Source organism: Silene latifolia, chromosome 10 (assembly GCF_048544455.1).
Source record: "Silene latifolia isolate original U9 population chromosome 10, ASM4854445v1, whole genome shotgun sequence".
NCBI classification, from domain to species: domain Eukaryota; kingdom Viridiplantae; phylum Streptophyta; class Magnoliopsida; order Caryophyllales; family Caryophyllaceae; genus Silene; species Silene latifolia.
This window is the reverse complement of record NC_133535.1, coordinates 22,741,503-22,763,731: the sequence shown is the minus strand read 5'-3', so window position 1 is coordinate 22,763,731 and position 22,229 is coordinate 22,741,503. Positions and strand designations below refer to the sequence as shown.

The window sequence follows — 22,229 nt, the reverse complement described above, 5'->3', positions numbered from 1 at the left end:
CCAAGATAGTCAGATCTATGACAGCGTTGATGAGGAAAGAGAACAAGTTTGGTTGGGATGAAAGTTGTGAGACGGCGTTCCAAACATTAAAGGAGCGTTTGACCACAGCTCCAGTCTTAGTATTACCTGAAGGGTGTGAGAACTTTGAGGTATATACATATGCTTCAAAGAATGGTTTGGGATGTGTGTTGATGCAGAACGGGAAAGTAATTGTCTATGCTTCTAGGCAATTGAAGCCTTATGAGGAGAACTATCCGACACATGATCTGTAGTTGGGTGCAGTTGTGTTTGCTCTTAAGATTTGGAGGCACTATCTTCATGGGGCGACCTTTAAGGTGTTTTCAGATCACAAGAGTCTCAAGTACATTTTCACTCAAAAGGAGCTGAACGTGAGACAGATGAGATGGATGGAGATGATAGGGGACTATGACATGGATATTATATACCATGAAGGGAAGGCAAACGTGGTTGCTGATGCGGTGAGCAGGAAGAGTGTGCATTCTCTATGCACAGCTATGTCTTTGATAAGGTTGAGAGATGAGGTGGGGAATATGGGGATACATATGATACAGAAAGGGGATGCTAGAAGGGACTTGACAGTGAAGCCAGATCTTTATGATGACATTCACAGGAAACATGCTTTGGATCCTAAGATAGAGGAGTGGAGAGTTGGAGTAGAGAAAGGGACAGTGTCTCGATTTTCTATTCATACAAATGGTAGTATGAGATTTGATGGCAGGTGGTGTGTTCCTAATGATGAGGAATTAAAAGGTGATCATGACAGAGGCTCATTGCACACTATATTTAGTACATCCAGGCGGTGACAAGTTGTATAATGATTTGAAGAAGACTTTCTTGTGGCCTGGGATAAAGAAGGAAACAACTGAGTTTGTGGCTCGATGTTTGACATGTCAGAGGGTTAAGGGAAAACAACGATGACCACAAGGTAAGATTCAATCTCTTGAGGTACCTGAGTGGAAATGGCCGTCTATCTCTATGAATTTTATAGTGATTTTGCCGAATAGTCAACAGGGTAACAACATGATATGGGTAATAGTTGATCATTTGACCAAGTCAGCTCACTTTGTCCCGCTGAAAGATACTTGGACCAAGATACCGTTAGCTTTGGTATATAGGAAGCATGTGGTTCGTTTGCATGGGGTTCCTAAGGATATAGTGTCAGATAGGGATGCGAGGTTCATATCACGGTTTTGGAGAGAGTTGCAGGAGTTGATGGGAACTACTTTGAAGATGAGTACTAACTTTCATCCTGCGATAGATGGACAGACAGAGAGGTTCATCAAGACTTTGGAGGATATGTTGCGAGCTTGTGTGATGGAGTTTGGTGGTAGCTGGGAGGATAGATTGGATCTTATTGAGTTTTCTTATAGCAATAGCTATCACACGAGTATTGGGATGGCACCGTTTGAGGCTTTGTATGGGAGGAGGTGTAGGAGTTCGATTTGCTGGGATGATAGAGCTGAGGCAGTGGTTTCAGGACCGCAGATGGTACAGAAGATGATAGAACAGGTTAAGCTGATCAGACAAAAGATGAAAGCGGCCCAGGATCGACAAAGGAGTTATGCAGATTTACATCGTCGTGACATAGAGTTTCAGGTTGGGGACAAGATTCTGTTGAAAGTGTCTCCTATGCGTGGGGTCATGAGGTTTGGTAAGAAAGGGAAGCTGAGCAAGAAGTTTATCGGGCCATATGAGATTTTGGATCGCGTGGGTGAGGTTGCTTACCGGTTAGCGTTACCAGCGGCGTTGGATAGGGTGCATAATGTGTTTCATGTGACTCAGTTGCGGAAGTATGTGAGCGATCCTTCACATGTGTTAGAGGTGGAGAACATAGAGTTGGATGAGTCCTTGTCTTACCTTGAGGTGCCAAAACAGATTCTTGATCGCAAGGTTCGGAAAACTAGGAATGGAGAAACAGTGTTTCTTAAGGTTTTTTGGTCTAACCATGCGGTTGAGGAAGCTACTTGGGAGGCGGAAGAGTCTATGAGGGAGCGGTATCCGTCTCTTTTTTATCAGATATGTGTGGTTACGGGGACGTAACCATGTTTCTTTTAGGGGGGTAGGAGATGGTCACATAAAGTTTTAGTGTGGTTTTATGTTAGTTTTAGTATAGTTAGTAGTTGCTTTGAATCGGTTTGAGTTTTGGTTGTGAGTTTGTTTTGAGTTTTGGTTATGTTGTTGTGTCGGAGTTGAGATAGTATGTTTTGTTTTTGTGTATGGGTTGAACTTCGGGAACGAAGTTCTTTTTAAGGAGAGAAGACTGTAATACTACAATTTTCTATGTCTATGGGTACTCTATTGAGTGGGGCTTACTCTGTCGAGTAAGTATATTTTTACGCAAAATAGTAGTCTGCCTTATGGTTACTCGATCGAGTACGTGTGACACTCGATCGAGTAAGGGTCACTCGATCGAGTGACTCTCACTCGATCGAGTAAGTCACTTACTCGATCGAGTAAGTCTGTCTTACGGGTTATTTTAGTCGGGATTTGTTAATAACGCGTGATTAGTATAAAAGGTTTCCGTCATTCTCTTTAATCATCTTTTCACCTTTCTAAGACCTTTCAAAAGAAAAGAAGTTACGTACTTCGCTTTGATCGCGTTATTGGCAAATCCCAAGGCTAGGATCGTCGGATTGTCTTGTTCTTTATACCGTTGAGTTCGTCGCGTCAAGGGTAAGATTCTTGTACAATTTTTATAATGTTTCGTTAAGTTTGGTTAAAACCCTAATTGGGTAGAATTGGGGGTTTTGGGAGGATTATATTGATTAGGTGATAATTGTATACATATGAGTTATAGTATGAGGATTCGTAGAGGAACATTATTGATTAGATGCTGTGACGGTCTTGTGGTTGCTATTCCAGGTAGGGTTTCCCTACTCAGTATTGTTTACGTGGCATTGTTGATGATTGATTCTTTGTTGTTGGTTTATATCATATTGGATTTGGAATTGGTGATTGTTGATTATATAATGTGGTTGTTGTATAATTGTCTGTGATTTGCGATGTGCGTTCTCGGTTGAGTGGAGTTACTTGCGGGAGTGGCTTCACGCCCTTGATTCACCTTCTATGGAACCCGCCACAGAAGGGATGTGCACATTTAGAAACTTGGGTTATCGCTCGGATGAGATGAGCGGGGCTTAGGTGGGAACGACTGCAGTCCCCCACTGGCGGTGTGTAATACTTGTTGCGATGAGTATTCTGGCAGGACTACACACTTTAGTGTGTAGTCAGGTGTGTGGAGTTATGATGGAGATTGGTTGATTGGCTTGGATTGTATATTGTTTCAGCTATATTATTTTGTGTAACCAGTATTGACCCCATTTAAATGTTTTGAAAACTGTGGTGATCCATTCGGGGATGGTGAGCAGTTATTGAGCAGGTATGAGATGGCTTGCACGAGGGATAGCTGGGATGGAGTCATCACATGAGTCATTAGAGTCTTCCGTTGTGTCATGAACTTAGTTTACTTTAAGTCGTTTGATTTTAGAACGGTTGTATTTACTTTATCAGTTTTGGGATTTGGACTTGTATCGCTTTAAATCCATTTATTAAAGTACGTTTCTTTATTGTCTATCTGATGTACATTGCCTCGGATAACCGAGATGGTAGCATTCACATGCCTTAAGTGGTCCTGGTAAGGCACTTGGAGTATGGGGGTGTTATAAGTACTAAATCAGTATTAATGGCAGTAGTATGAGTTGTAGAATCTGGTACTGAAGTATTGAACCTGTGTTTGGAACAGGTCCATGAGTAGTTGGAAAAAAACCAGTCTGTAAACTCATTAATTTCTGTGACAACAGGTAACACAAGAGTATTGATATTCATTGAATTATCAAGTCTATAAGGAAACATATTCTCTTGAAAAATAGCATCCCTGCAAGTATAGACAATGTGATCCTCAAGATCATATAACTTGTATCCCTTTTGATGAAAAGGGTAACCAATGAATACAGACTTCCTAGCTGTCTTACTAAACTTATCCCTGACAGTGGGAGGCATAGTACCATAGCATAAACAACCAAAAACTCTAAGTTCATTATAACTTGGCTTCTCTTTAAATAAGACTTCATATAGCCATTGTAGTACAAAACTTGGCATTTTATTTATCAAATATGTGACAGTGAGAAGACAATCCCCCCAAAATTTAAGAGGCAAATTAGAATGTAACCTTAACGCCCTAGCAGTATCCAATAAGTGTCTATGCTTCCTTTCCACTCTGTCATTCTATTGTGGCCTACCTACAATACTTCTTTGATGAATAATCCCCTCACTGGTGAAGAAATCCTTACACTGATCTTGGAAAAATTCAGTGCCATTATGAGACCTTATGACCTTGACATGTGCATTAAATTGAGTAAAAACATACTTAACAAAACCTCTGATTAAACCAGGTATTTGTATCTTATTATGAACCAAAAATAACCATGTGTTCCTAGAATGATCATCAAAAATTGTCAAAAAAAACTTAGCACCTGACATTGTAGGAACTTTATATGGTCCCCATACATCCATGTGCACAAGATCAAAACAATTATTTGCATAAGATTTACTTCTAGGAAACACCTGAATATGATGTTTGGCCAAGATACATGATTCACAAAATAAATTCTTTATTTTATTCACAATAGGCAAATTTACATGCTGTAGTTTATCAGTAGAAGAATGCCCTAATCTTTGATGAAACAAAAGTACATATTTATTAACTAATCCCTTAACACTAGCATGAATCTCAGTAGGATGTTGAACTAAAGAATTACAATTTGCAGATGAAAATTCTAAAAAAACTTTATTCTCAGTCATTCTGAGCTTGTAAAGATCACCATATCTCTTAGCTTTAGTCACCACTTGCTTATTTGAAGGGTCCTGAAAATGACATTCATTATACAGAAATATTGCAGTTAAACCAATGGTTGTTAATAATTTACCAACTGATAACAAATTCTGCTTGAAATCGGGCTTTAATAAGACATTATCTAGGGTGATTTTATCATTTAACTTGGCAGTTCCTGATTTATAGACTACTTTAACAGTCCCATCAGGTAATGAGACATAGACAAGCTTAGTCAAGACCCTAACATTACTCAATAATGCAAGATTTGATGTCATATGGTCTGTAGCCCCTGTATCAATTATCCAATCAAAAGTCTGTGAAACAGAACCAATAGTTTTAGTAGAATGAGCTATACCTGCAAAATGAACATATGACTGCAGAGGGGTGATATCAATATGAGACTGATCAGAAATCACCTTGAGCACCTTGGACATAGTAATATCAATGATATTCTGAACCATATCAGGAGGACCCTAATCAGATGAATGCCTCACAGCAGGTACCAAAGTAGCAGAATCATCAATGGGAGTCACATCAACATACTCATCATCTTGCTCAGTAAAAGAAGCATAAGCCACTAGTAGAAAAACCCCCTACAGTGGCGGTCATAAATGACCTTTTTATGGCAGTTTTTACAGATTTTGGGTGCGCCATATATCGCGGGGTTGTTTGTACTTTACGTTGTTTGTATAACCGCCGTAATAGCTTACCTAACGTGGCGGTTTTTAAACAAAACCGCCATTATAGGCTTATATAAAACGACGGTTGTTAAACAAGAAACGCCACTGTAGCTCTTCTATAGTGGCGGTTATTGTTTGGAAAACCGCCACAATTGGTATTGCAATAATATCTTCGTACCACAACCGCCACTACATGTTCTCTTTAACGTCGGTTGTTGTTAAAGAACCGCCACTAAAGGTAATTATGACGTCGGTTGTTATTAAAGAACCGCCATTAAAGGTGAACTAATATTGACGTTTCATACTTAAGAACCACCACCATAGATAGATATTTTTTTTAAAAAAAATATTTGCTACCAAAATTTCAGAAGTACTGTCCTATAGAATTGACAAGCCAAATAGCGAAATAAACAAACAATATATACACAAGAATACCAACCAACGAACTTGCATATCCTTCGCAGAATAATAATGTCAATGTTTAAAATTATACATCCAAGTACATAAATAATCACATACACGTCTTAATTAATAAACTAATCAATATTTGATGTTCTCTAAACATTTAATAGCTCACACCTCTTTAACATCTTTTATCTCCTCAATTAAGATTGAATTGTTGAATCTGCAATAATACATTTAGCAAACCAATAGTTATAAAAACAACTTAAATATTATTAAAACCAACATAAGACACTATAGAACATTCCCAAGCTAAGTTTGATCGAAAGCTTTTGCACGAGTGAGACAAAACCACCGCAAGTAATAACTAATAAGATCTTAAAAAAGCATGAGCAACTAGTGTAAGAGAATAGAACAATTATCAGCGCTCGTAGAATCCAAAGACCAATTTATTCAAAATTTCAACTTCATATATACACTAAAGAATCACCTGGGACTCCAAGTTCCAAAAATCAGTTCCAACAATTATACACTAAAGCATCAAATGTTCATACACACTAAAGAATTAGAGTTTCGAGTTGTACCGGTGATGTATGTGTGTGAAGTGGAAGCCATGGCCGGAGCGTCGAGGGCAGGAGATATATTGAGTTTTCGCAGTGGGCATAAGTTCCTATAGAGTTTCCCACACAAGATTACTCCATAAACCTTGGTTTCTTTTCATTTATAAAAGAGAGGTAATATATTTTTAATACGGAATACTAAGAAGTAAAATACTTGATTAGGGATAACCTTTAGATTAGATTGAGAACGGATGAAAACTCCGGTAAGCTTCGATTAACCTCGGACATCAATTACAATCAATTAACTGAACAAAACACAATTAAAATTATTTAGGGTTTAATAGAAAAATTACGCATAAATCTATCCGTTAGCTGCGAAAAATGAAGTAAAGAGAAAGATGACTTACAGATCGAAATCTGACTACTTAAGATCGTATCCCTGCACACATGGAAATCGAGTAATTAAAATCAACCGGTGAGGGGCGAAGAGAGTGACTCGATAATAAATTGATAACATAGTCATAAACTCATAGTCCCAAAAAAAATGAAAACCGGACTAATGCTAGATTTAAAAGAGCAGGTAATGAACTCACCCGAACCACACTGTTAATGAACGACAAAACTACTCAGTTAATAACAGATATCAAAAGTAAACAGATAAGAGAGGACATAGTAACAAATAACTGGACAAATGAAATCAACATTCACAATGAAATTCCCATAACATCAAAAAATGAACTCAATCTTCATAATAAAATTTCCGCGATATATACTACAAGCCTTGTAATCTTATAGAGGTTTTCTATTTGAAGTTAACTTAATAAATAGAGTTATTCAGTAACTGAACAGCCCACAAAAGAATTTGGTACTGAACATCCTAGTTGTGAAACTTATTTAAAGACAAAAATATTAATCCATAAATTTTCCACTTCGATCTTCAACTTTGTCGCCGCACACGTAAGTATAGTCTTCAAACTCCTATTTGAATACAAACACCCATATTACCATCAGTAGTTATTAGTTTGTAATAAAAGCGACAATCGTAGCCTAAATTGTTATGCACGGGGACGGAAAACTACCACCATATTTTTTCGGTTAAATTAAAATTAATAATTAAAATAACATATATAAGGATGAAAAAAAATCAGTTTCTTACCTTTAATTGTTATGCTCTCAATGAAGTCTTGCGTCCTACATATTCTACCTGACTACCTGAAAACAAAATATGGAGTAATTAGGAAAAGATGAACAATAAATACTAAGCAAAAATTAGGTATGCATACAATGACATTTAAATATTACATCAAATATTTTAGTGAATGGAAATTATTTAAAATATATATAGAGGAAATAGACTAAATAGATGACAATGTTAGACAAATATCTTGTATATTTGTCAAGTATATATTTTGTAAATATTTAGTCAATAGTTAGTTTATTAGCTCCATGTATTTAGCTAACAATATCCTACTTATTAGGCATGTGTATCACCTAACCTAGGATGTACATTGACTATTTATATTGAATGAGAATCATCTCCCAAATCAGGGATTATGATAATTAACATGGTATCAGTTTCTTTGGAGTTTTCTTGATTTCTCCTCGATCCTGCGCCTCTCTTCCTTTCTCGTCTGTTTTTCGAAACGGCTCTGCCTCACGCACATACCTTCCCTCACCATGACTAATGATACTTCTTCTTCCAAACCCGGCCTGCATCCGGTTTTTACCGTGACCAATATCCAAAACAAAATTCGTGTTCTCGACGGCACGAAAGTAACATATGCCTCGTGGGTTCGCTTGTTCAAACTTCATGCTTGTGGGTACAAAGTGTTGTCTCATATTGACAGCATACCGGCCCCCACTAACACAGACGCGTCATATGACTCGTGGTGTGAAGTCGATGCTCATGTGTTACAATGGATTTATGGTACCCTAAGCGACGAGCTCTTGCCTCGTGTTCTTGAAGACGAATCGACTGCCCGTGCAGCGTGGTTACGGGTTGAAAATATCTTCAACAACAACAAAGGGGCTCGCGCCGCCGCTCTCGAGAATGAGTTTAATAATCTCCGTCTTGAACATATGCCCTCGTTGGACGCCTACTGTCTCCGCCTCCGCGAGTTAGCCGGGATGCTCAAAGATGTCGACGCCGCCGTCACTGACCGCCGCCTTGTCATTCAACTGATACGTGGCCTTACAGGTGAATATGACACTGTCGCTTCTTATATTAATCAAACTAGTCCTAATTTTGAGACAGCCCGTTCTATGCTTGAGTTAGAATTGTATAGAAAAGCTGGCCGCGAAGAACCCGCAACGGCTCTCGCTGCACCTAGTACCCCTGTTGTTGAGTCGTGGGTCGAACCAAACCCTAAGGCCACCCAATCTGGTCCCCCACGTCAGTCCAATAACAACAACAATAATAATCTCTCTCGTCGCAATAATAATACCAGTAACAACAACTCCAATCGTCGCAACAACAATTCTCGCTACCCCAACTCAAACCCCCCACAAAACACTCTCCCACCACCCATCCTGTGGCCCCCACAACAACCGTGGCCCTACCGTGGACCCCCCACCCTGCCCTTACCCCACGTACCCCGGCTGGTCTCCCCCTTGGCCGCTGCAAAACCCACATCAGCCTCGCCCTTCCCCCTATCGTGGTTCATCACCGCATAACCAAGGTCAGGCCTATGTCTTGGAATCTGAAGCGACCCAACCCACTGATCTCAGTCAGTCGTTCCAAGCTTTGTCTGTGTAGAATTATCTTGAGCCATGGTACATGGATACGGGTACATCTTCTCATTTGACTTCGGACCCAGGTACGATCTCTACTACGCTTAACTCGAGTAAAATTCGTTCTATCTATGTTGGAAATGGTAACAATATTCCAGTTTTGGGCTCCGGCACATCTAGCCTACCCACAAATTTCCGTACCCTTCACCTACATAATGTCCTACACGCACCTAACATTATTAAAAACCTCATATCCGTTCGTCAATTTACCAAAGATAATAATGTAAGTGTCGAGTTTGACCCGTTTGGTTTTTCTGTGAAGGATATTCCGACTGGGAAAATGATACTGTGGAGTGATAGTACTGGCGAGCTCTACCCTGTGCCTACGGTCCCCTCCCCAAGTCAATCAAGCTCCCCACCACGTCCACCTCTAGCCCTTCTTGCTCACGGCCATGACTTGTGGCATTCTCGTCTCGGCCATCCCGGGACTACTATTTTAAATTTTTTGAATTCGCATAATAATTTTGGTTGTAATAGCGCTGAAACTTCTAGTCTTTGTTCTTCTTGTCAAATTAGCAAACACAAAAGACTTCCGTTTCATTCCTCTATGTCGACAACCATTGCTCCTTTTGACATTGTTCATTGCGACCTATGGACTTCTCCAATTTTGAGTCATAATGGGTACAAGTATTACATGGTTTTAATCGATAACTTTACTCAATTCGTTTGGGTCTTCCCTCTTCGTTTCAAGTCCGAAGTTTTCGACAAATTCCGTCACTTTCATAAATTTGTTTCCACACAATTTAATCGGAATATTAAAGCTTTTCAATGCGACATGGGTCGAGAATTTGATAACAATGTGTTCGCCAATTTCGCCAAAAATACCGGCCTTATCTTTCGTTTTTCCTGCCCATAAACCTCGCCCCAAAACGGTAAATCCGAAAGAATGATCCGTCGCCTTAACGAAATTGTCCTTGTCCTTTTACATCACGGTTCCGTCCCACCTACATATTGGGTTGATGCCCTTCGTGCAGCAGCTCATTTACATAATAATCTCCCCACATCAACCTTAAATTTTCGATCCCCCGCATCTGCCATCTACCTCAAAGAACCGTTCTATGACCATTTACGTGTCTTTGGTTGCGCTTGCTTTCCGAATATCTCAGCAACCCGTCCCCATAAATTTGCCCCTCGCTCCATCAAATGTGTCTTTCTAGGCTATCCCCCAAGTCAGCGTGGTTATCGTTGTCTCGACATCACCACGGGTCGTCTTTATGTGTCTCGCCATGTCACTTTCGATGAGTCATCTTTCCCCTTCACAGAAACAACCAACATCGACCCGTCCTCTTACTCATTCCTCAACCCACCTCCCGACGACCCAAACCCACTCATATATGAATCCATCAACCCTCAAACCTCAACCCGACCCACCTAACCAACCCATTCCCCCCACCTCCACACTCGTTACCCATTCCCCTCAACAAAGCCCACAACCCGAGCCCCAAACCCCGCCAAATACCAATCCCAGCTCCCCTGCCTCCCCTCCCATTTCGACCCCTGCCTCCACTACCCATATCAACCCAGCTTCCGTCACCTCTACCCCTTCCCCACCACCTCCACCGCCACCTCCCCCTACCCATCACATGTTCACCCGTGCTCGAAATGGAATTTTTAAACCCAAAAACATTGATGGTGCATACACCGCTACTACTACCATCTCACCCATACCCAAATCCCCTCGCCTTGCCTTACAAGACCCAAACTGGAAACGTGCCATGCAGGACAAATTTTCCGCGTTAAGGGACAATCATACTTGGGACTTAGTCCCTCGCCCACAGGATGCATCTATTATTCGTTGTATGTGGCTTTTTCGACATAAATTTCATGTAGGCGGTTCTCTTCAGCGCTATAAAGCTCGACTCGTTGTGAATGGGAAAACCCAACAAGTCGGAATTGATTGTGATGAGACATTTAGTCCCGTCATCAAGCCCACAACTATTCGAACCGTTCTCAGCCTTGCCGTGTCCAAGTCTTGGCCCATACACCAATTAGACGTCAAAAATGCCTTTCTTAATGGTCACTTGCAGGAAACGGTCTATATGCATCAATCACCAGGCTTTGTCGATCCATCCGCTCCTCATCACGTGTGCAAGCTTCGTAAGTCTCTTTATGGCCTTAAACAAGTCCCGCGTGCTTGGTACCACAGGTTTGCCACATTTATTTTATCGCAAGGTTTTATTAGCAGCAAGTGTGATTCTTCGCTTTTCATTTTCTCCACGCCAAAAGCCACGACCTATTTACTGTTGTATGTTGATGACATCGTCATCACGGCCTCCTCTCCCACGCTGCTACGTTCCATTATTGATTGCCTCTCCCAAGAATTTGCTATGACTGACCTTGGAAATTTACATCATTTCTTGGGTATTGCTGTGACCCGTACGAGTAATGGGTTATTTTTATCGCAACAACAATACGCGAAGGATATAATTCATCGTGCCCAGATGAGCTCATGTAAACCTTGCAGTACTCCAGTTGAACCAGGTTCGAAGTTGAGTGCGGCTAGCGGTTCCAAGGTCGAGGACCCCGTCCTCTATCGTAGTCTCGCCGGTGCTCTCCAATACTTGACTATAACCCGCCCCGACATTGCTTATGCGGTTCAACAAGTATGTTTATTTATGCATGATCCTCGTGCCTCGCATCTTCAATTTTTGAAGCGTATTCTACGCTATGTACAAGGTACTGTCGATCACGGCCTAACCATTCGGCCCTCTCGGACTGTTTCTCTTACTTCATACTCTGATGCCGATTGGGGAGGTTGCCCCGATTCTCGACGCTCCACCTCTGGTTATTGTGTCTTTTTGGATGATAACTTGGTCTCTTGGTCGTCTAAACGTTAACCTACGGTCTCTAAATCTAGTGCTGAGGCTGAGTATAGAGGTGTAGCCAATGTTGTGGCCGAAACAAGTTGGCTTCGTAACTTACTTTTGGAGCTTCGTGTTCCCTTACATCGGTCCACTCTCGTTTTTTGTGACAATGTTTCAGCCGTTTATTAATCTGGTAATCCGGTCCAGCATCAGCGAACTAAACACATTGAAATTGACATTCATTTTGTTCGCGATAAAGTACAACTTGGTGAAGTCCGTGTCCTCCATGTGCCTGCTGAATATCAATATGCCGACATCTTCACCAAAGGTCTCCCTCGCCATTTATTTACCCGGTTTCGATCCAGCTTGAGCGTTCGTTCTTCTAACGCTCCAACTGCGGGGGTGTGTTAGACAAATATCTTGTATATTTGTCAAGTATATATTTTGTAAATATTTAGTCAATAGTTAGTTTATTAGCTCCATGTATTTAGCTAACAATATCCTACTTATTAGGCATGTGTATCACCTAACCTAGGATGTACATTGACTATTTATATTGAATGAGAATCATCTCCCAAATCAGGGATTATGATAATTAACAAACAATATTGGCCGAAACTTTGAAAGTATATATACACACAAGTAATAATAGGTATGTTCATTATATGATTGTAGTAGTACTCAATTGCTTATAGGTCAAACTCTATCTAACTTTCGAATTGAATTTTCTATATCTATATTTAATAATGTATTTTAATGCATCTTAGATTCTTATGTATTTCGTAAAGGTTGGACTCTCTGTAATCCCTCGAAAAAAGCTTCCTTTAATAATATAGATAGATAGATATATTCATTCTAAATTAAAACCCTAATAACAATAACATGAATATTAAACCAAACAGAAATCTACACTAGTCCTAAATTCAATCCCAACAGCAGTAAAAAAAATCCAACAATAAGCCAAGAATTCTAAACTGAAACCCTAATAACAATAACATGAACATTAAATCAAATACAAATCCTCACAAATCCTCAATTCAATCCCAACAACAGTAAAAAAATCCAACAATAAATCAAGAAATCTAAACTGAATCCCTAACAGCAATAACATGAACATTAAATCAAACACAAATCCACAGAAATCCTCAATATCATAAACTTAACACTAAAAGGGGGGGTTTTAAGAATTATACCGGAATATTTAAGAACATTAGCACATAATCTTTCCTGATAAGCTTTGAATTTCTTTGAGCTTCGTGATGGAGACTCAATCTCCCCAGATTCATCTGCCTTTTTCACTTTCGACGCTTTTCAGCCATCCTCTTCAAATAACTGTTTAAATACTTTCTACATGGACGCATGGTGATTCTGACTCGTCGGATATAGAACCCTCTTTAACTACATGATGGATACGGGGCATGTCAACGTTCTCAGGGGACTTAGGAACACACAGAAAACCATCATCGATCTCAGTTTCTTCAACCTCAACCTGTGTCCCTAAATCTTCCGCATCTAGAGAATCGGGCACATACCTAACTCGAGGAGGTGACTCAACCCCGGATTCGTCATATTCATCACCTTCATCATTATCTGATGACCCAAGTCTATACCAATCCAGAACACATTAAAGACACTCCTTCCGACAATTTGCATGTGAAGGAATCGTGAAGATTCAGAATGAACAACAAACATAGCATGAAACTAAGATGAAGACTCACACAAAATAATGTACAGATTTAAGAGGGATATGTTTGAAGAGTGAAAAAAAGGTGAGATCAAAGGTGAAGGAAGGAGAGAATATATGGTTGAGTGGAGTTGAATAGAGGCGGCGTTAGAGAAAGAGAGAGGATGAAAGAGTTAGGGTTTTCAGAAGAATCTAGAAAATTTAGAGAGAGAGAGAGAGAGAGAGAGAGAGAGAGAGATGGGGGGTTGCGGAGAGTAAATGGTGAGAATGTGAGGGTTTGGGAAATTTGAACGGTTTATGGGGTGATATGTTTGGGCTGGGAAGGAAAATTTGGAGGGAGTCATCAGCAATTGGGTTGGGTTAAGGGAGTATTAAGTGGCCCAAATTTTAATCAGGGTGGAATTTGATGTAAATAAGTAGTGGGGTATGACTTATGAATGGCAAAAGTCCTAAATAAGATGTTTGTATTAGGATAAAATGGTCATCTAACATTCTTTTTTAGAAAATAGGTAGAGTGGAGTTGAATGGATGAAAAAAGAAATATGATAGAGTGAAGTTGAATGGAGGGAGTACTTCGTAAAAAAAAAAACGCAATTGCTAAATCCCGCACGCTAGTTTGCTTAATCCCACACATATTACCCTAATATTCCACAATTGCCCTTCGTCTTAAAAAAATTAAGACTTCTCTTCCTTTCCTCTTTAAACCTAACCAATTCATTAATCGTTCAACTTTTATGGATCGTAATTCGCACATATCACACATAATTTTGAATTTTAGCCGTTTTATCAACAATTTTATTAAAACCCGTCTTTATTTTAGTCGATTTAGTTAATGTTTTTTTTATTAAAAAAAAGTTTTCTTTTACAATTAGGGTTTTGATTGAGTTGGGTTGTTGAATGGGTGGTTGTGAGATCGTCAGAACTGAAAAATTCGATTTCGGTAAAGGCAAAGCACTAGCTTTGCAGCATTGTCATGTTCGATGCAATTTGATAAGCCGTTCATGTTTATGGAAAAAGGTTTGCCCTTCAGGAATCAGTAAGAAAAAGGATCGGGTGATTGGGGGAGGACAAAGGGGATATTGGGAGGGTTTTTTTGGGTTTTTTCATTTCTTTCTTGGTGAGGGTGAAAAAAATGAGAGGGATAAATTTGGAATAGTGGGAAAAAATGTGCGGGATTGAGTAAAATGTCGTGCGGGATTTAGCAAGTCCCAAAAAAAAAAAAAAGAAAAAAAGAAAAAAAAAACTCGAACCAACAAAACGTTAAGTTTATACCTGTGGATAATTGCCCTATCTTTTGCTTTATGCGATCATGATGCTTCATGCCACTCTACGTGGAATTTAATCCCCAATGCTACATGATGTTTAAGGCATCAATGTTAATCGATTCATAGCTATGTAACTTGACTTTGACCTTCATTGGCTTAAAATAATGGGACAACCTAGTATTAAATTTTCCCGAGCAAAATTGAATTAAAGAAGAAATAATCTTAAATGTCACATTTAAAAAAAATTAACACGAGATATGAAAATAAAAGGATCAAAATACTTAAAAGTCCACGAGTTGTTCAACTAGACGCTGAAAAAAACAGCAACAGCAACCACTGAACCAAAATACAGCATCAGGAACCAAAATACAAGTTAACGAGTTGTTCAACTAGATGCTGATAAAAACAGCAACATGAACTACTGAACCAAAATACATTAAATCCACAAGTTGTTCAACTAGATGCTGATAAAAACGGCAATAGGAACCACCAAACCAAAATACAGCATCAGGAACCAAAATACTTAGTCCACGAGTTGTTCAAATGGACGACTAGGCTCTCAGTGTTGAGCCTTGGCGCTGATGAAAACAGCATCAGGAACCAAAATACAGAAAAGTGAAAACTCTAACAAAAGTATCAGTTCAACAAGCTCCTAATTATGATCAAGCTTAATTAATCCATCATTCATCATCATCATCGCTTATCTCAATTTTCGGACTAATCCCATTACTCTCATTACCCTTTGACATTTTACTAACAATAGGCTCACATATGTCCTTGAGCTCTTTCAATTTGTCCTTAAACTTGGCAACATCAGCTAGAAGAAAATTCCAATCGAGCCACTGAACTGTCTGTTCAATTGCATCACCCATCTTTCTCTGCTCTTTTCGACCAACTGTTCTACCATGTCGTCTCAACATGCTTTTCATGGTCCCTGCATAGTTTTCCAATGCATTTATAGCTTCAACTTTTTGACGATAAATCTCATCTTCTACCTTATACTTGTCTGCTTCCTTTAGCATTCGGTCAATCACTTCCTTTGATAGCCTACCACTGTGATTAGTGATAGTGATTTCACTCCGTCTACCATTGGAGAGAACTTGAGATGAGCATTTGAGGATGCCATCCGCATCAATTTCAAAGCAATCGTTAACTTTAGCAACACCTGCAGGTGCCGGAGGAATCCCAGTAAGACGAAATTTACCCAATAAGTTATTGTCCTTGGCAATTGGTCTCTCACCTTCGTATACTTGGACTGACATTGCTGTTTGATTGTCATAAGCAGTAGTAAATATTTTCTCCCTCCGGACAGGAATTGGAGTGTTTCTAGGGATCAGAACACTCAATTCGCCAGAAAGTGTATTAACTCCAAGAGACAATGGAGTAACATCTTGAAGCAGAAAGTTTTTGTAATCCAGACCACTTAAAAATGCAGCATATGTCGCAGCCCCACAAGCAACCGCCTCGTCAGGGTTGATACTCCTGCAAAGCTCCTTACCACTGAAGAATTCTGTCAACAATTGCTGGATTTTTGGGATCCGGCTTGACCCGCCAACTAGGACCACCTCAGTAACATCTGTCTTTTCCATGTTGGCATCCTTCAAACACTTGTCAACAGGGTACATACAGTTTTCAAATAGATCCATATTCAATTTCTCAAATCGGGCACGAGAGAGCGTTGAGGAGAAATCAATGCCCTCGAAAAGGCAATCTATGTCGATATTAGCCGACGTGGCTGAAGAAAGGGTCCTCTTTGCCCTCTCGCAAGCTGATCTCATCCTTGAAATGGCTCGAGGATTTTCACTAATGTCCTTGCCATGCTTCCTCTGGAACTCTGCCACAAAATGACCAAGCATTCTGCTGTCGAAGTCTCCTCCTCCCAGATGGGTATCACCGCTCACTGACTTAACTTCAAATGCCTCATTTTCGATGCTAACTAAGGAAACATCAAAAGTACCACCACCAAGATCAAACACCAATACAGTTCTTTTGCCATTGCCATGGCTACTAACCTTCTTATCGAGACCATAAGCAATGGCGGCAGCTGTTGGCTCGTTGACAATGCGCATCACATTAAGTCCAGCAATTGTGCCAGCATCTTTTGTCGCTTGTCGCTGCAAATTATTGAAGTAAGCGGGAACGGTGATGACAGCATTCTTAACAGTGGAGCCAAGATAGGCCTCGGCCACTTCTTTCATCCTAGTCAGAATCATGGCTGATATTTCTTCGGGTGCAAATGTCTTCTTCTCGCCTTTGTAGTTAACAGCAATCATAGGCTTCTTATCAATATCAGAACAAGGAGAAGCAACAACTGAAAAGGGCCAATGTTTGATGTCATTCTGCAGAGACTCGTCATTAAACTTCCTGCCTATTAGCCTCTTTGCATCTGTCATAAATTATTATCAGTTGATATATGAAATTAGAATACACGTAAGATGAGGGGCAAAAGACTAAATATTGTCATATCAAATATCGATTGCATAACTGAATGCGAGGACAGGAGGAAAGTTAATGAATACGTTGCTGCACACAGAGAAAATTGTATGATTTTCCAAAGACCATCTACCAACTAACTACGTACAAGCGTATATGCTTCTTAGGTCGGTCACCAATCGTGACTGAAGACATGAATTACATCACTAGATATTCATCATCATAATTCATACTGCAGCAATCAAGCACTTCCCTTCTTGAAATCGACAAAATGCAAAGTTTTAGGTACAAAATGTCAAAACAGTTTGGAACAAACAATTAAGAATAGAGTAGTATAAATATTAGCATACACTAGCAGCTTACAAGTTACGGAATTCAATACAGCACGAGTGTAATAAACATCGATTTTAGTCGTGAGTCTTGATTTGGTCACAAGTTGTAAATGGCACCTTGCAAATGAAAATTCGTAAATAAGTTATGATGACAGTCAACCACCATTCGAATTCTCTCGTGAAGTGGTGCAAGAGATCTTCAAAGCTCTTAGGTTATTTGTTAACAATCAACTAATTGAAAACACTCTAATATTGGACACCATCGAATCCGAGACACATCTAGACGCCGAAAACATTTAACAAAAAATATCGAAATTAGCAATCAACCATGTTTAGGGATAGGGTTTACTAATATGAATAAGGGATATTCTCTCGTGTACCCCCGAACTTTTTCGTTTTCTATGGTGTACCCTCGTTTTTTGCAAAAAAAAAACTTTGACTGCCAATAATTCTCTGTTACGAGTTCAGAAAACGGTAATTTTTTTTTCAAACCAATTATCTCGTCAAGACCTTCAATTTGAAAAAAAAATTCACCGCTTTTTGAACTCGTAGCCGGTAGTTATGGTTGGTCAAACATTTTTTAACGAATAAACTTTGACCGACCATAATTCCCGACTACAAGTTGAGACGTCGGTGAATTTTTTTTCAAACGGAATACCTCTTAAAGACAGTCAATTTAGAAAAAAAGTTTTATCGTATTCTGAACTTGTAACCATGAGTTATTGACGTCAAAGTTTTTTTGCATGAAAAGAAGGGTATATCATAGAAAATGAAAAAGCTGAGGGGTACACGAGAGAATATCCCTATGAATAAATATAATAGTTAGACCTAAACCATCATCTTAAGATTCTTAAGACCTTTATCTATCAGTTACTACTCCCCCCTCTTACTCAACTATACTTCCCCTTTCATTTGTGTGTATTTGGGTTAATAGTTAGAGCATATGCAACAGACAGCTACAATACGTTGTAGCTTAATTTGTCAATACGGTTTTTTAAGCTATTTTGCTTTTCAACTACATACCGCTCTAATGATTGACTATAACATTTTCTAGCTTTAACCTAAACTATCACTCTAATATGGACCATAAAAAACACAGAATCCCATATGCAATTGAATTTCGATCACACAAATCTTCTAAATAAGAAAATAAGGAAGATAATCCAAATAATCCGAAAATGAAAATAAGGAGCTCCACCTTGAATAGTAGGGAGTATATCAAACTTACATTACTTCATTTTAATCAAGCATAAATAGAATAACCCGAATAGCATATTTTGGTCCGACCCGAAAAACTCATATAATCAAAAGCACGGGGAAGTGGCAAATAAGCCCCAAACGTTTGCCACTACGTGCAAATTAGCCCCATAACATTTTACTAGTGCGAATTAGCCCCATTAGTTATACCCGACGTGCAAATCAATCCAAGTAGAGATATCCGAGTAAAATTCTCGCCGGAAAATTGTGACATGGCACCGGAAAAATGAATAGGATGGATTAAATTAAATAATAATTAAAAAAAACATATTGATGAATTGTCGCATTGCATTGCAAATAAGCCCCCAATTCCTGCTCTAATGAGTTCGCATTGCATTGCATTAAGCACTTAATGTACGAGAAAACATTTTGGCATTGCATCCAGTTTTCCCCCAATTTCATTTTTTTTCCAGTTTTTGTGAATCTTAGTAATTTTTAATCAAAAAAAATGGTGATTTACAGGGATAAATGTCGACTACATCAAACAAAATTGAGGTGGAAAAAATAGAGAAATGATCAAAAGCATTATAAAAGAGAGAAAAACAAACCAAAGATAGTGTTGGTAGGATTAACACCGGCTTGATTTTTGGCAGCATCACCAATGAAGCGCTGCGTGTCGGTGAAGGCAACACAAGACGGCGTCGTACGGTTGCCTTGGTCGTTGGGGATGACTTCAACTTTACCACGCTGCCAAACTGCGACGCATGAATACGTCGTTCCCAGATCGATTCCTATTGCCGCCACTTTCTCATTTTCTGCTACCATTTTTAGACGTTTCTAACAATTTTTAGAACTTGATTGAATACAATACAGTCTAGTTTTGAGTTTGTCTTTTGGTTGGTTGAGTTAAGGAGCGGAATATGTAGCGTTTCAAATTTGTTTTTTTTTTAAAATGGTTGCCTTCTTTGTCTGGAAGATACCAGTTTCAACAAAGGGAATACATTAATACTTCCTCCATTCAACTCCACTCTACCTATTTCATTTTTGTGCACTATTCACGATTGTGTATTCAATTTCGATTTTCTCTCGATACGTAAGTGGCAATATATTCATGTGTGATCTTGTTTGATTCGTCTTTACGAGTACATTAAAAATATCTAACTTTTATAATTTTTGCAAATACGTAGCTAACGATATTTAGCGCGTAAAACACGCGTTGACAAACGTGAAAAAAGAAAGTTGTAGAGTGGAGTTGAATGGAGGAAGTAACTTTAATTATATGGGTCGTTGGTTCAATTATCATAAAGTAGGATAAGATACATTCATAATACATCGGAAAAATAAAAGATTTATCGTATATAATTATCTTAGATAATACTCCCTTTTATTTTCTAACATCTTCCACATTTTCTAAAACGTTAAATTCACAAAGATCTTACACTTTTCTTATTTATCTATCTTTTGTGGCTATAATATCTTATAACAATAGCAATAGAAGAACTCTACATAAAGTTCTTATCTTGCCATGTGTCACGGTCCGGTACTTTTGCCGGATCGTGGCTGTGACACGCCCATACTCCAAGTGTCTTACAAGGACCACTTAGGTATAAAGCTGTCACCATCTCGGTTTCCCGATCCAATGATAATCAAAAGACAATAAAAAACAACATTTGAATAGTATAAAGTTTAAGTGAATACAATCCAAAACCAAACTGCCAAAATACGGATTACATATTCTCAAAACAACTGTCTAACAACTATCAAAACTACAGCGGAAGACTCTATCATCTAATGGTGACACATCCCAGCTAGCTCATATGTCTCGACTCATACCTGCTCAATAACTGTTCACCATCCCCGAAAGGATCACCACAGTTTTTAAAACAATAAAACGGGGTCAGTACTAATCACAGAATCATATATACAATTACTATAAGACAGAAACCAATACATCTCAATCATCACATAACCCAAACTCCACAATCAACTCCTCCTCACTGACTACACATTAAAGTGTGTAGTCCTGCCAGAGTACCCGTCGCAACAGGTTACTCCACTCCGCCAATGGGGGACCGCAGCCGTTCTCACCTAAGCCCCGCTCATACCATAGAGCGAACTACCCAAATCCATTAATGTGCACATCCCTTCTATGGCGGGTTCCACAGAAAGCGAATAATGGGCGTGAAGTCACTCCCGCAAGTGACCCCACTCAGCCAGGGACGCACCCCGAAGATCACAGACAGATACAATCAATCACAACTACCAGCAGTAATCAATTCCAACAACCGTCACAATACTCGTATGATAATATTCAACAATCACAAATCACAACCAACACATCATGTGACTAATACTGAGTAGGGAAATCCTACCTGGAAAGCAATACAATCAGACGGTCTCAACAGATGTATCAAAACTCCTCCTCTACGAATCCTCCTCCTAACATATGATCACATAATTACTAACAATCATAAAAACTAACAAAACACCCAAATTAGGGTTTAAACAAACTTAATAAAATACTATAAAATCGGTACGTAGATCTTACCCTCGACGCAAGGATCACAAGAATGTAAAGAACGATGAATTCCGACCTCCCAAGCTCCGGCGTTTGTCAATAATGCGAAGGATGCGAAGAACGTAGTTTGAAATCTCTTTTCAATGTAATTAGGTTTGTAAAAGTGTATTAAGAAAGTGACGGAGAGGTTTATATACTAATTCGCATTATTAACAAAACCCGACAAAACATTACCCGTAAACCGAGCTACTCGATCGAGTAGCTGACGTACTCGATCGAGTGCCTCTTACTCGATCGAGTACCCAGGATGCTCGATCGAGTATCCTACATGCAGAATACTTTTCTAAAAACCAAAACACCCTTACTCGACAGAGTAAGGCCCACTCGATAGAGTACCCAGAGACTCATAAAACCGTAGTATTACAATCTTCCCTCCTTAAAAAGAACTTCGTCCCCGAAGTTCAAACCACCACAAAACAAAACATACCACCACACTCCCGACACAACAACCAAAACAAAACTCAACATAAAAACATGCTACCAACCAAACTCAACCCGACTCAAACCACTAGAAAAGTATACTGACACAACACAAAAGGGTGTAAAAACTCCTTGCGGCCATCTCCTACCCCCCTAAAAGAAACAAGGTTACGTCCCCGTAACCATACATACCTGATCAAAAAGGAAAGGGTAACGCTCTCTCATGGCCTCC

The 22,229-nt window shown here is 39.3% G+C and overlaps 1 protein-coding gene across 1 annotated transcript; it reads right to left on the bottom strand.

Moving 5' to 3' along the window:
• Positions 1-15,296: 15,296 nt before the first annotated feature.
• Positions 15,297-19,953, bottom strand: LOC141608877 (heat shock cognate 70 kDa protein-like). The gene is made up of 2 exons (XM_074428223.1): positions 19,608-19,953; positions 15,297-17,423 (listed from the first exon to the last, which is right to left on the bottom strand). The coding sequence occupies exons 1-2, from the start codon at positions 19,822-19,824 to the stop codon at positions 15,718-15,720; spliced, it is 1,923 nt and encodes a 640-aa protein (XP_074284324.1). The 5' UTR covers positions 19,825-19,953; the 3' UTR covers positions 15,297-15,717.
• Positions 19,954-22,229: the final 2,276 nt, after the last annotated feature.

Excerpts from the sequence above, each read along its gene's own strand:
- LOC141608877 (XM_074428223.1), bottom strand. The coding sequence starts at position 19,824 with ATGGTAGCAGAAAATGAGAAAGTGGCGGCAATAGGAATCGATCTGGGA. Across the intron at positions 17,424-19,607 it reads TCCTACCAACACTATCTTTG|ATGCAAAGAGGCTAATAGGC; the intron begins GTTTGTTTTTCT and ends AATTTATGACAG.